At 40.3% G+C, this 14,291-nt stretch overlaps 1 protein-coding gene across 2 annotated transcripts in view; it reads right to left on the bottom strand.

The window, feature by feature from the left end:
* Aifm1 (apoptosis inducing factor mitochondria associated 1) overlaps positions 1 to 14,291 on the bottom strand; it is a 40,051-nt gene that overhangs the window by 18,552 nt on the left and 7,208 nt on the right. Inside the window, exons 2-6 of one of the 2 annotated variants that reach the window (XM_021153017.1) lie at positions 13,383 to 13,525; positions 7,647 to 7,746; positions 4,416 to 4,540; positions 4,162 to 4,292; positions 1,568 to 1,658 (exon numbers count right to left, since the gene is read on the bottom strand). In XM_021153017.1, the coding sequence (XP_021008676.1) occupies positions 1,568 to 1,658; positions 4,162 to 4,292; positions 4,416 to 4,540; positions 7,647 to 7,746; positions 13,383 to 13,525 (590 nt within the window). Of the gene's footprint in view, positions 1 to 1,567; positions 1,659 to 4,161; positions 4,293 to 4,415; positions 4,541 to 7,646; positions 7,747 to 12,146; positions 12,278 to 13,382; positions 13,526 to 14,291 lie in introns of both variants that reach the window. The other variant, XM_029473282.1, reaches the window with a different exon arrangement.

Below are 14,291 nucleotides of genomic sequence, written 5' to 3' on the forward strand. Positions count from 1 at the left end.
AATGGAGGAGAGAGAGAGAAAAAAAAAGCCAGGCATAACAGTGTATAAATCTGTAAACCCAGCATTGAGAAGAAACAGAGACAGGAGGATAACTGTAGCTTGCTGGCCACCAACCTAGCCTCAGGTTCACTAAGAGACCCTGTTCAAAAGGAATATATCAGGCAGAGTAATAGAGTGGGACACGTGACACCTTCCTCCTTATACCCCCACACACCATATCCACACACCAAGAAACAGACAATTTTGTTCTTGCTGAGGACCTCAGTTCAGTTCCCAGAACCCACATGATGGCCCATAACCATTTACAACTCTAGCTCCAGGGGATCCAAGATTCCTCTTCTAACTTTCGTGGGCACCAGACACACACATGGTATGCATACATACATGCATACATACATACATACATACAGGCAGACACTCATAGACACAAAATAAAATAAATAAATCTAAAAGGCATGTTTTAGTAAGATTTTAGGTCTATCAGATTTTTCTCCAGGAAGCTTTCCTTGCATGCATTACTGCACACTCTTCCTCCTACTCGCTCCCAGCATACACAACTCCTAGACATTTCTGCGATGTGATTGTCTGTCTGTGTTCCTGCTTGTTTCTGGTCTCCCTTAGGGAGCCGGGATCCTGTGTTTCCCAGCAGAGCCATTTAACATGATGTCTCACTACCAGCTTAACCACATTCTGCAGCTCTGTTATAGAAGAAGTGGTTACAGGTGAATCTTTCGTTCTATGCTTTCCATCCCCTTCCTACCATCCCCTCCATTGAAACACTGACATTAGCTTACAAACATAGTCTACTGTTTCCCAGTAACAAAACTAAAGGCCAACACAACAAATAAAACAAGACAAAGCCTTCCTGAGACCCCACAAGCATCCTCAATAACTGCTCTCCTTACTTAGGCAAGCACCTTGGTAAAGTCTGACAGCAGTTTCCATGCTGTGTTTTGACTGAAGTGTTGCATTATGCTGCAAATTTGGCTTAAACTCTTGTCATCAACAATAGGAGAGAAAGCTGAGCGTAGTGGCGCATGCCTTTAATCCCAGCATTCAGGAGGCAGAGGCAGAGGCAGGCGGATTTCTGAGTTCGAGGCCAGCCTGGTCTACAGAGTGAGTTCCAGGACAGCCAGGGCTACACAGAGAAACCCTGGCTTGAAAAACCAAAAAAAACCAAAAAAAAAACAATAGGGGAGAAAGGTAAAGAAAACAATAGGAAGGAGGAAAATGCAGAAGCACCAAAAAAGTGGCAAGAGCTTATAGAATTCTAGTATCTGACAGTGGGACTTTCCCTGGCAAAGCTTAGGTAACTTCAAACTCTAGGCTCGGGTATGGGTTTTCCCTAGACAGACACACTAAAGAGTCTTAATCTTAAAATGCTTTGGCTTTTCCTTGATGAACTACAATGGGAGAGGAAACAGGAGTTGAAATGAAAAAGCAGACTACTGTTCTTGCTGGTTGGTAACTACATGGGAGAGAAAACATGAATTGAAATGGGAAAGCAGACTACATGCTGGTTGGTAACTACGTTGAGCCCCAAAGAGAAAGCAGCCTACGAGCTCACCTTTTTCCCGGTAAGGACAGCCACACCACCGTTCTCAATATTAGGCAGGTCCTGAGCAGAGACATAGAAAGAAGGTGGCTGGAAATATATGCTGTATGGGAAAGAGGAGAAAATGATAAGCAAGCATCTGGAACTGCCATAGGTTCCCCCTATAGCTTTAGTAAAATGATGCCAATTAAGAAAAATCAACTCAGGCACATTTTTTCAGAGTAAGTCTCTAGCCACTAGAGCTTGGTACTGATTGGCTTACTGAGAAGTAGTATAGGTCAATGATTCTCAATTGAGTACTTTAGCCCCAAAGACATTTGGCAATTTCGGGAGACATTTTGGATTGCAACTTAAAAGGGGACGCTACTCTTATCTGGTATCTTGAAAGAAGGATGTGTGCTACACAGGGCAGCCCTTACCTCCAGAAAAATTATGTTGCCTCAAATAGCAATCAATGCTACAGAAGCATGAAACTAAGCTCTAGATATAGAACCATTTCAAACTAAGAACAAGGACATTCAAGGACCTGGGATTCATGTATCGACCCCCATCAATTTTTCAGAATGGTGCTGCTCGTCAGCGGAGCAAGATCTTGCTCCTAGATGACTCGAGCAATTAGGTGCTTGATCTAGCAAGATCTTGCTCCTAGATGACTGAAACAATTAGGTTGGTGCATTGGCATGTATCTAGTCTTGACTACTCAGGAAGAATCAAGAATATTGCTTGAACCCAGTTTTGGGGCTAGCCAGGGCAACAAAGTGAGAATACAAATTTAAAAAAACTAAGTAAATAATTATGATATATTAAACAGAAATAACTTAGCTGAAAGTCTGTGGTCTGCTTGAAAATGGAACATGATAGTAAAGATGAGGGAGGCAAACAAACACATCTTGGTGTTTAATTTTTTTTTACATTTATCTATGTTTGTGGATGCTTTTTCCTGCATGCCTGTCTGTTTCTAAGTGTCAGGGAAGGGTGTCCTATCCCCTTGAACTGGAGTTACAGATGGTTGCGAAACCACCTTGTGACTGCTGGAAATCGAACATGGTTCCTCTGCAAAAGCAAAAAGTGCTCTAAAATGCAGACCCATGTCTCTGGCACAGGCTTGTAAAACTGTAGTTCTACATCAGAGAGCAAAGCAGCAGTGCCCAAGAACAGTGTTGGAATTGAGACCTACGGAGTCAGTTAAAAGAACAAAGCTTCTGGACCCACAGCTCCGAGACTTGGGGGGTTTGTTTGCTTGTTTTGTGTCTCTGAGACAGAGGCTGTTACCCTTGGTACTCAGAGGTTAGTCTTGAACTCCTGATTGCCTTGCCTCATCCTCTCAGTGCTGGGGTTTCAGGCATGCACCATCATACCCGGCGAGCTCCAAGTGTCATTTGTGCATACATTCTGATAATGAGGCTCTTCATTATGGTCATCCCACTTTACCCCCACAATTGTGAATGCTGGTCAGAGTGTCAAACAAAGTGCCATTAATGGACTAGGGAGACAGCTCAGTTAGTGCTTGCTGGAGAGGCAGAAAGACTAAGTTTTAGCCTCAGAACCCACATACAGAAGCAAGCATGGTGACATGCACCTCTAGGCCCAACACTGTGGAAGCAAGGACAGGAAAATCCTTGGTGCTCATTGGCTACACAGCCTAACCTATTTAGTTGAGTCCCAGACCAGTGACAGACCCTGTCTCAAAACAAACAAACAAAAAAATGGTAGCTGGCACTTGATGAATGACACCAAAAGTTAACCTCTGGTTTCCACACACATATATATAGAGAGAGACATGTATGCATATTAACACATACATCTGAGCACTGCTGCGAGCTCCTTTAATACCCTCCACCCATGTCCCCATTGCTCCCAAGAAAGTAGCTATTTTAAACGGCAGTTCCCGATTGGCTAGCATTATTTGCACCAGCCATCCTTGCTCTCAGGCAGTCCTCAACTAGGTCCTCCTGCAGGAGAAGCTTCTGCAGCTGCACGGCCCCCAGCGTTTACATCGAGGTAGCCCTGCCATTCCTGCTACACATATACATGCCCAAAATATGTAAGGGTGCCAGAAATTAGCTTCACTTGCTTATATGTGACATGCCTAGCTATTTATAAAGAACTGACAACACCGGGCTGGTGAGATGGCTCAGTGGGTAAGAGCACCCGACTGCTCTTCCAAAGGTCCGGAGTTCAAATCCCAGCAACCACATGGTGGCTCACAACCATCTTTAACGAGATCTGCCTCCCTCTTCTGGAGTGTTTGAAGACAGCGACAGTGTACTTACATATAATAAAGAAATAAATCTTAAAAAAAAAAAAAAGAACTGACAACACCAACTAAGCTAATCTCTAACAGAAAAAAAAATCTAACCTAAAGGTCCTAGAAATAGGAACCCTAATACGTAACAGTCCAGCATTAAACTACTGTTAGTAGTTTGGGGAACAGACATTAGAATGTTCTTTGTGGTCTCTTGCCTCTGAGCTTGATCAAGCATGCACAATAGCAGACTCCCATGTACAGCCTTCCAATTTATCATCCATGGTCAGTGACAAAATCCTAACCTGCTCCCCATGCTCAGCTGAAGATGGTCAGGCCCATTTTACCTACAGAAACGTACCTTCTCTCTTTTCCATTCCACTGTCTGAATTGCAGTGTCTTTGTGACATTTGGATCATCTGAAAACCACAATTCTTTTGAAAGAGGAGGTCGCATGTATGGCAGTTCAGGGTCTTCAGATACAATCAGGACCTGTAGACACAAAATGATACTTATCAGAGCTGAGTAATTTAAAAGGAAAATGTCAAAACATCACACTGGCTAAGTACTTGCACACTATCCCCTCCATGCCAAGCAAGATAACATGCACCTTACCCTGGCCCCAGGATCCCGAGCCCGGATGGATCTGGCTGCTGCAAAAGCAGCAGTCCCTCCACCAATCAGCAGGAAAGGGACGTGACTTGGTGCCCTGATCTGAGGAACTGAGCCTCCCTCTGTAGCTGTAAAAGACAGAACAAACAGAGTAAGTCTTCTAAAAGGCTCTGATGACTCCTTGGCACTATTTCAAAAAGCCACCCAACATTCCTCTCAGTCCTTTCCATAAAATAAACCAGCACGCCTATACTAATCAAAAACTTATCGAGATAAAGTTATAACTCAGTGGGGGCTGGCGGAATGGCTCAGCGGTTAAGAGCACTGACTGCTCTTCCAAAGGTCCTGAGCTCAAATCCCAGCAACCACATGGTGGCTCACAACCATCCTTAATGAGATCTGACTCCTTCTTCTGGTGTGTCTGAAGACAGCTACAGTGTACTTACATATAATAAATAAATAAATCTTTAAAAAAAGTTATAACTCAGCCGGACGTGGTGGCGCACGCCTTTAGTCCCAGCACTCGGGAGGCAGAGGCAGGCGGATTTCTGAGTTCGAGCCCAGCCTGGTCTACAAAGTGAGTTCCAGGACAGCCAGGGCTATACAGAGAAACCCTGTCTCAAAAAAACAAAAATAAATAAATAAAAAAATAAAAAAAGNGGACAGCCAGGGCTATACAGAGAAACCCTGTCTCAAAAAAACAAAAATAAATAAATAAAAAAATAAAAAAAGTTATAACTCAATGGTAGAAAGCTGGACTATCAGGTCTAAAGTGCTGGACTCATCAACCAAAAATGAAAAAAAAAAAAAAAAAAAAAAAAAAAAAAAAAGAAGACACGGAAAAAGACCCCAATCTTCATAACATTACAGTGGAAGGGCAAAAGCAAGTATTCCTTTCATTTTACCAGTAGCAAAAACATTTTAAGAGGATGAATGCGCTGCAATGTCTTTCACTCATTAGGTCTATACTGGCTCTAGGGCCTACCTTAAATATTAGTCTTTTCCTTATTACTACCCTTAAGATAGGGTTTCACTATGTAGCCCAGGCTGGCCTCATCTTCCCATATGGTGGGATTAAAAATATAAATCACCACACCCGCTACTTATTTCTCAAATATTTTAGAAAACATAGATTAAAAGGCCTCTGCCCTTATTGGTTTTTTTTTAAGATTTATTTATTTATTATATGTAAGTGCACTGTAGCTGTTGTCAAGACACTTTTTCTTCTTGCTCTATCCCAGCTCGCTCCGGTCTGCTCCTTCTAGCCTGCTCACTCCAGCCCAAAGATTTCATTTATTATAAGTACAGTGTAGCTGTCATCAGACACCCCAGAAGAGGGCAGCATCTGATTATGGATGGTGGTGAGCCACCATGTGGTTGCTGGGATTTGAACTCAGGACTTTCAGAAGGGCAGTCAGTGCTCTTAACTGCTGAGCCATCTTTCCAGCCCCACATTGCTTTTTTTCTTGACACTATGGAGCCCATACTGGCTTTGAACTTGCAACCAGTGCTCTTAACTGCTGAGCCATCTCTCCAGCCCCTTATTGGTTTTCTACTGACCACCAAGAAAAAAATATCAAGTTCAGTTGCACCTTTTGTTACCAATAAAGGGGAAACACCTAGGAGGTCAACTGGGGATTATTATACAATGTTCATGAAGAAGGAGGTATTATTGAAAAAAGCAATACAAACCGCCTACCCAGATTATAGGTCTAATTAAAGGATTAAAATATTCCTCTTTGAAAATCCAAGTGAGGGCTGGTGAGATGGCTCAGTGGGTAAGAGCACCCGACTGCTCTTCCAAAGGTCCAGAGTTCAAATCCCAGCAACCACATGGTGGCTCACAACCATCCGCAACGAGATCTGGCGCCCTCTTCTGGAATGTCTGAAGACAGCTACAGTGTACTTACATATAATAAATAAATAAATCTTTAAAAAAAAAAAAAAAAAAAATTTTAAAAAAAAAAAAAAAAGAAAATCCAAGTGAATCAAACAGAAGGCTAGAGGTTTGTGCTGCAGGAAAACACATTTATAACAACTCAAGACTCCAGATTCAAGGGAATTAATGTGACTGAAAAAATTAGTCATTGGAAAAATGGCTTTCTTATCTTTTCCAGTAGTTTTTTCCCCCATACTTTTATCAGCCCACATTCAAAAATTTTGACCCAGAATTGTTCATGTCCAAAAGAAATGCAGAGACAAAAATGGAGCAGAGACCGAAGGAAAGGCCATCCAGTGACCAGCACAACTTGGGATTCATCCCATGGGCAGGCACAAAACTCCAGATGCCATGTTGTGCTTGCAGACAGGAGCCTAGCATGGCTGGCCTCTGAGAGGCTCTACCAACAGCTGACTGAGACAGATGCAGATACCCACAGCCAAACATTGGATGGAGCTTGGGGACTCCTATGGAAGCTTTAGGGGATGGTCTGAAGGAGCTGAAAGGGCTGGCAACCCCATAGGAAGAACAACAGTGTCATCTAACCTGGATCCCTCAGAGCTCACAGAGACTAAGCCAAAAACCAAGGAGCATACATAGGCTGGTTTGTGACCCCAGCACATATGTAGCAGAGGGCTGCCTGGTCTGGCCTCAGTGGGAGAGGATGTACCTAATCCTGTAGAGATTGATGATGCTCCAGGGAAGGAGAATGTGAGGGGTGAGGTTGGGAGGAAAGCATCCTTTCAGAGGCAAAGGGGAGAGGAAATGGGGTAAAGAACACTTGGAGGGGGGCTGGTGAGATGGCTCAGTGGGTAAGAGCACCCGACTGCTCTTCCAAAGGTCCGAGGTTCAAATCCCAGCAACCACATGGTGGCTCACAACCATCCGTAACGAGATCTGGCGCCCTCTTCTGGAGTGTCTGAAGACAGCTGCAGTGTACTTATATATAAAAAATAAATAAATCTTTATATAAAAAAAAAAGAACACTTGGAGGGGGGAACCAAGAAGGTGGGTAACATTTATAAACAAACAAACAAATAAACAAAACAATTAAAAAAAAAGAGAAATCCAACATGGAAAAAATGGACAGGTACCCACAATAATTACTTTTCCTCTCTAGTCTAAAATGCCAAGCAAATACTTTAGGCAATTGCTCCCTGTTGTGCGGTAAAACCATAGTTTCTAGAAACATACTCTCATGCTCTTCACTCACCTCAACGAGATTAATATCTCAGCCTTAATCACTTTCCCTTATTTCATCTCAACCTACACAGAAGAGACAGGGGAGTCCTTACCGGAGGCAATGGCTCTTCTCTGTTTCTCTTCTGGGGACAGTCCTAATCCCATCACTCTTTCATTGTATCTTTTTTGGTCTTCTTTTATAGTCTTGTAGGCCTGTAGACCCAAACATGGAGAAAGTTTATTTCCTGACACACCTAGCTCATACCATAAGCTAATATCATTTCAATTAAATGAGAAGCTTTCGTCTACATTGAAGGTAGTTCCTTTATGCAAAAAGCACTATGGCCAAGCTTACTTTTTCAGTGCTAGGGACGGAACCCAGAGCTTCATGCATACTAATCAAGCACTCTACCACTGAACTTAAACCCCAGCCCAAAACTCTTTTGTCAAGAAATAAAACGATTTGGTGTACACATAAGAATACTTGAAAGCAGATCAAAATACATCAGGTTTTCTGAGACTCTCAGTAAGAAACTCTCTTGATACTGAATTCAGAAAAGGAGAACTAAAGGAAATGTAATGTTAGTAAGTATAGAAATGGCTAAAGCATAGAAAGGGCTTTTGGACTATGCAGGGTGCTAGTTGGAAAATCATCCTACATGGGCATAGGTAGAAACCAGGAAATATATCTTCATGGTAGATGTTTAAGATTTTGCCAGGGATTGGGATATGTGCTTATATCTTTAAAATGTAAGTCATCTTTCCAGTAATAGCTTTTACTTTTCCTAAACTAAGGGAGTAGACATCTCACTTAGAAACACAACAAATTAAGAATTATCAAGGGTTAAACACCATCTTCACTAAATTATTTCAAGCATACTCTTTCGCCTATACTTTCAAATTGAGGAAGGCTATTTTAGTATGACTAGTATCTATTGTTTATGTTTATAACATGTAGTAGCAGGATTTATTAGTGACTTTTAACTTAGTTTAAAAATATTTAGAAGCTGGAGACTACCTATGGCCTTATGCATATCAGGCTATATTCCCTAGTCCTAATTAAAATTTTTCAAAAAAAGTAATAACATCTTTAATTCCAGCACTTGGGTGGCAGAGGCATACGGATTTCTGTGAGGTGGAGGCCAGTCTGGTCTACAGGAGTTCTAAGCTAGTAAGACTACACAGTGAGCCCTTAATCTCAAAAGTAAATTCATTCATTCACTAATTTATTCATTAAAAAAAATGGGATCTGGTAGTGGCAGCACATGTCTTTAATCCCAGCACTTGGAATGCAAAGGCAGGGACATCTGAGCTCAAAGCCAGCCTGGTCTACAGATCGAGTCCCAGGAAAGCCAAGGCTACACACAGAGATCCTGACTCAACAAGTTAAATAAATAAATAAATAAATAAATAAAGGGCTGTGCCTTTAATTCCAACATTTGGCAAGGAGCTATAAATAAATAAATAAATAAATAAATAAATAAATAAATAAAGGGCTGTGCCTTTAATTCCAACATTTGGCAAGGAGCTAAGACTGGTCTCTATGAATCGTAGCATAGCCAGAGCTATAAATGGATGAGGACTATGGTTTTTGAGACTGGGTTTCTCTGTGTAGCCATGGATGTTCTGGAGCTCCTTCTGTAGACCAGGGTGCCCTCGAACACAAGAGATTCTCTTGCCTCTGCCTCTCAAGTGCTGGGATTAAAGACATGAGCCACCACAGCCAAGCAGAACTAATTAATTAACTAAAATATAAGAAGTATGATTCTCTTTGATGAGGCCTCATGTAGTTGAGGATCAATCATCGTCAACTGCCTCCACCTCTCACATCCCAGGATACAGACATTCACCAGTGTCTGTCTGAATGATGCACTTCTGGAGACCAAACCTAGGGCTTCATATATGCTAGGCAAGAGATCTACTAACGAAGCCCAAAGATGTCTTCTAATCACAATTTTTTCTTCTTTTGTATCTCAAGTGGTCAACAAGTTAAAATTTAAGTGACCATATCTCAAATGAAATTTCAGACTAAATGCAGAAATAAGGACAATTAGAACAAATATCATAAAATACACTCTTTAAGAAAAGTTGGGGATGTGGCTCAGTGGTAGAATGTTTAGCACAAGGCCCTGGTTTTGATCCCTAATACCTTACAAAAATAAATTAATAAAGAAAAAAAAAAAGACTTTCTATGACCACTTTACAGAGCAGCTCATTGGGTGACATGCTGAAAATAGGGAACCTAACCCCTGAGAGGTTAGTAAAACAGATGGTTTCATCTTATCAAGAGGAGTAAAGAGGAAACAGGCTGGGGCTATGCTCATATTGAGAGGGTCATCCCAATGGTCTAAGCCACTCTACACTTCCTGATACTTTCGCACATGTAAAGAGTGGTGTAGGGAAGGCTTGGTGGCAAAGGACTAAATTAAGGTTAGATGTTCTAAAATCAAAGTTAGTTTACATATACACTAAGTAACAAATTCTATTCCTCAAAGGGTTTCTGTATTTCTAGTTTACACAGATTTCCAATAAGGGAGGCAAATATATGCTGGTTAAGAAATACTACAAATTTATGAAAAATATTAGTAGAGACAATTGTTTAGACATTTCTAAACAAATGGGTGGCAAGATCAACTGCAATTCTTTTTTATTTATTTCTATTTCAAGTGTATTGGTATTTTGCCTCCAATGTGTATATGAGGGTGTGAGGTCCAGACAATTTTGAGCTGCTATGTGGGTGCTGGGAATTGAATCTGGGTCTTCTAGAAGAACAGTCAATGTCTTAACTGATGACCTATCTCTGTAACCCCCTAAACTGCATTTCTTACTACACATCCTGGGAAAGTGTTTTTCAAAGCCAATGGGACAGAGGGCCAGGAGGATAAAGAACACATAATATAGTAATTGTTGAAGGATTATAGTCAAATTAAAAACATTTTTTCAAATGAAAAAAGTTGTGGAAGGGATTCAAATCATATGCTGAAGCTCTAACTGCCAAAATGACAGTATCCAGTAACAGGAATAGTGACAGGTTGGATAGAGCTTTTACAAAAAAGAGGAAGAGACATCAGCACTAATTCACTTTTAACATGCTCTGACCCCATGTGAGGAAAGAGTAATGTGGATGGTTGGCTACATACACACCATGAAGAAAGCCTTCATGAGAAATTTAACCTTGTCTGATTTTCCAGCTTTCAGAACTGAAAAATTAATGCCTGTAGGCCAAACCATTTTGTGGTATTTGGCTATGACAGTCTGAGAAACAAATATAAGCACTACATGATTTTTATTGCATTTCTTTGTATGTTTGCATGTGTACACTCACATATGAATGCCAGTGTGTACCTGGAGGTAAGAGGACAACATTACAGAATTGTGTTTCTTACTCTCCATCATCCTAGGAACTCAGGTGTCAGGCATGGCCACAGGCACTTTACCCACTGACCATCTCATCAGCCCTGAACCTTACATAATCTGCAGCTATAAAAATCTCACCAAATCTGGGCACTGATTTTAAACTAAGTTTCTCCTATGACTAATATGAATTTCGGAGAAAAAAAATGAAGCCACTTGAAAGCAGGTTTTCAACTATTTAAAACCTGAAACACAAGTAGACAGACTAGTTTGATAAATGTAGACAAAAGCTTATCATTTAACCTGGAGCCATTATAGTAGGTATATTACAACCAGTGTTTGGATAAACACAGAGGGCAATGAAGCATTTAACTGAATGACTTGAGAGAAAATTGTGTTTCTCGATATTTCTAGGCAGGAGAAAGCATCAGTGGCTGGCCCATCTTATAGTTTGGCATCAAGAGTTTCTGCATGGTTAACTCTGTTGGGGCCATCTAACTCTGGCCAGCAACACAAACCAGGGCTTTAACAGATTCAAATCATTATTAACATATCTAATGCAAACACTTTAAAATTATTTTTAAATAAATGGGGTAGAAGAGATAGGAAAAACATGAAATGGAAACATTAAGGCTCAGAAGGTAGAATCTGAATCAATAAGAGGTATTCAAGACATCACCCTACACGAATGCTTCAGCCACTTGTTTGACCAAATTAGAGGTAACAAAAGGGACACTGCCAAGTGGATTTAGTTTGAAGTAGACTGTGGGTGGTTTGAGAAAATACTCCAACCTCTATGGCTTTGAGGACCTCCTCAGAAGCATTTAATAAAATGCTTTTCATAGCAAAAGCTGAGTTGATTGCTTGCACAAAACAGAAAAATTACATTTTAGCTAAAACGATTCAAAGTAGATGGTACTCAAGTTCCCTTTATTTGCTTATTCAATATTTCTTGTTAGACATGCAGCACTAAAGCACAATAAACTTCAGCAGCATAAAAATAAGCACAAATTTGACAGATGTTTCAAAAAAGGTTGATATATTTGGCTCTAAATTTATGGTTTTGGAGTGATCTAGTATAATTTCAATGGTTTGAAAAATATTTGAGGACTCTCTAGTGACTGACAATGTCCCTTTAGCAAATGTCTATAGAAAGCACATGCTGTGAATATTTTACAATATTCTATGAACCAAGTTATTATTAGTACCATAGTCTTACCCACCCTATCCCCAAACATATTTTAGCATAGGCATCTTACATAATAAATTCCTGCCCCAGTCACTGTTGCTCCTACAATTAAGAAGTATACTAGGCTGCTGCCATCTTTCCCAGAAGCACCTGCAGACGCTAGTGTTCTAGAAGGGGATCCTAGGAGATGACACTGCACAACTGTAGGCAAACATATGGCCAAGAAGGAGACAAAAAAAATAGAGAAAGCACTAAGTATTAATGAATGAACATTTAATGCAAATGCAGAGAAGCAGTTTGGTTACTGTGCTAAAAAATAAAAAAATTAAAAGCTGCTCCAGGATTGGAGAAGAATGCCTCTCTTGTCAAAATGTGTTATCAAACAGAATTGTTTCTATATCTTGCTCTGATCTAACTTACAACTGGCAGGAGCTAGCTACTCCTTTTGTGCACTTTGGAGTCAGGTTAAGGTATGAAGATATGGGTAATTCAAATAATTTTCATGCCCTCCCCCAATCTATTGCCAGAGGAACAAAAATAACTTTACTATTATCAGCAGAGAAAGACCTAAGACTATAGTGGCATCCAACCTTTTGTTCTCAGTGTGCAAAGCAAACAGCTTTCTTTGATCAGGATGTCAGTAGGCATCATCAAAGAAAATTCGCTCAGCACACTCTGCCAAGTTAAAAGAAAAAACACCCACAGAATAAATTTTCTGTGACCAGCTAGGATGACCAGGTCATTTAAGGAGATATACTTGTGCTAACAGTATGAAGCAATTACTCCCCAAAATGCCATTCTACAACTGGAGATACTAGGCCCTTTTCTATAATTTAGCCTTTATGTAGGATCCAGGGATTTAGTTTTGCTTTTAGGAATGCTTAGTATTTTTTTTAAAGCTGTTTATTTAAATTCTCAATCTCAAGTTAAGAAAAAAATCTTTTAAAAATTGACAAATTAAAATCAAATATTGTGCTTAGGAGCTGCAGTGAATTTTGACTTTGTTTACAGGTTACTTCATCACAATCAAGAGACAAGTGTAATTTTGTGGGTTAATCAAGCCTAAAGCAACACAGCAGTTTTCATGCAAAGAATAAGAAGACAAGTAAAAAGAGCAAAGATCAGTCAACATGAGAATACATATCAGTCATCCCCGCACAGGCTCCCATAAGCATTTTAAAGAGGCCTTTGGAACGTTTCCTACAGGAGAAAGCAGAATTAGTTGCAAAAGTTTTAAAGCAGAGAACTGAGTTGATCAATGGGAGCTGTCTGGCAGCTTTTCTACATAAGCTGCTTTTTTACTTACATATGCACCAGCTCCTATTGTTGATAAGCCCACAATAAGGACTAACACAGAATTATCCATTTTGCCCCCTGATGAACCAGAGCTAGCCATTTGTCTTGCCATCTGGAGTTCTAGAGGAACACGCCATTGCTGGAACAAGTTGCCTAAAGGAACACAATTTGTTAACACACACAAATAGAATAGTTAACACATGTTTATGATTAAATATCAATGTATTATAGAAATAGAGAATTATACCCTGGGCTGTATGATGTTCACTGTTCTATGACCAAGAAAAATGTAATCAAATCTGTACACATAAATACGACAGATATTTATGTACAACTTTTGGCTATCAGACTTTTTGAGGCAGGGTTGTGCTTCATAGCCCAAGCTGATATCAAACTACTAAGCCTAAACTACCATACCCAGCTTAGCTGTTAGAGTTCTCAAGACGACAATTTCAATGTTATTCAATGAGGACATTCACAGCTCTCGGGAAGTTGGTTAACAAAAAGAGAGCAGTTCAACAAATCTTTCCACGCAATAAGTAAACACTGAGATAACCTATTTAGTAAACAGCCATCCCTCAGTGTCTGTGGGGCTTTGAGTCCAAATCCCCAGAAGGAACGAAAATTCCAGTATGCTTAAGTCCCTTATAGAATCTGGTGTAGAATTTGCATATTGTCACATATACTTCAAACCATCTCTGAATTACTTATAATCATTAATACAATGTGAGAAGCTGTTATACTATATTGCTTAGTGAAAACAACCAGAAAATAAAAAAAGAAAGAAAGCTTGTACATGTTCAGTACAGAAATGTATTTATTTATTGAGCCTTTAATCCCAGCACTCGGGAGGCAGAGGCAGGCGGATTTCTGAGTTTGAGGCCAGCCTGGTCTACAAAGTGAGTTCCAGGACAGCCAG

This window comes from Mus caroli, chromosome X (genome assembly GCF_900094665.2).
Source record: "Mus caroli chromosome X, CAROLI_EIJ_v1.1, whole genome shotgun sequence".
NCBI lineage: Eukaryota > Metazoa > Chordata > Mammalia > Rodentia > Muridae > Mus > Mus caroli.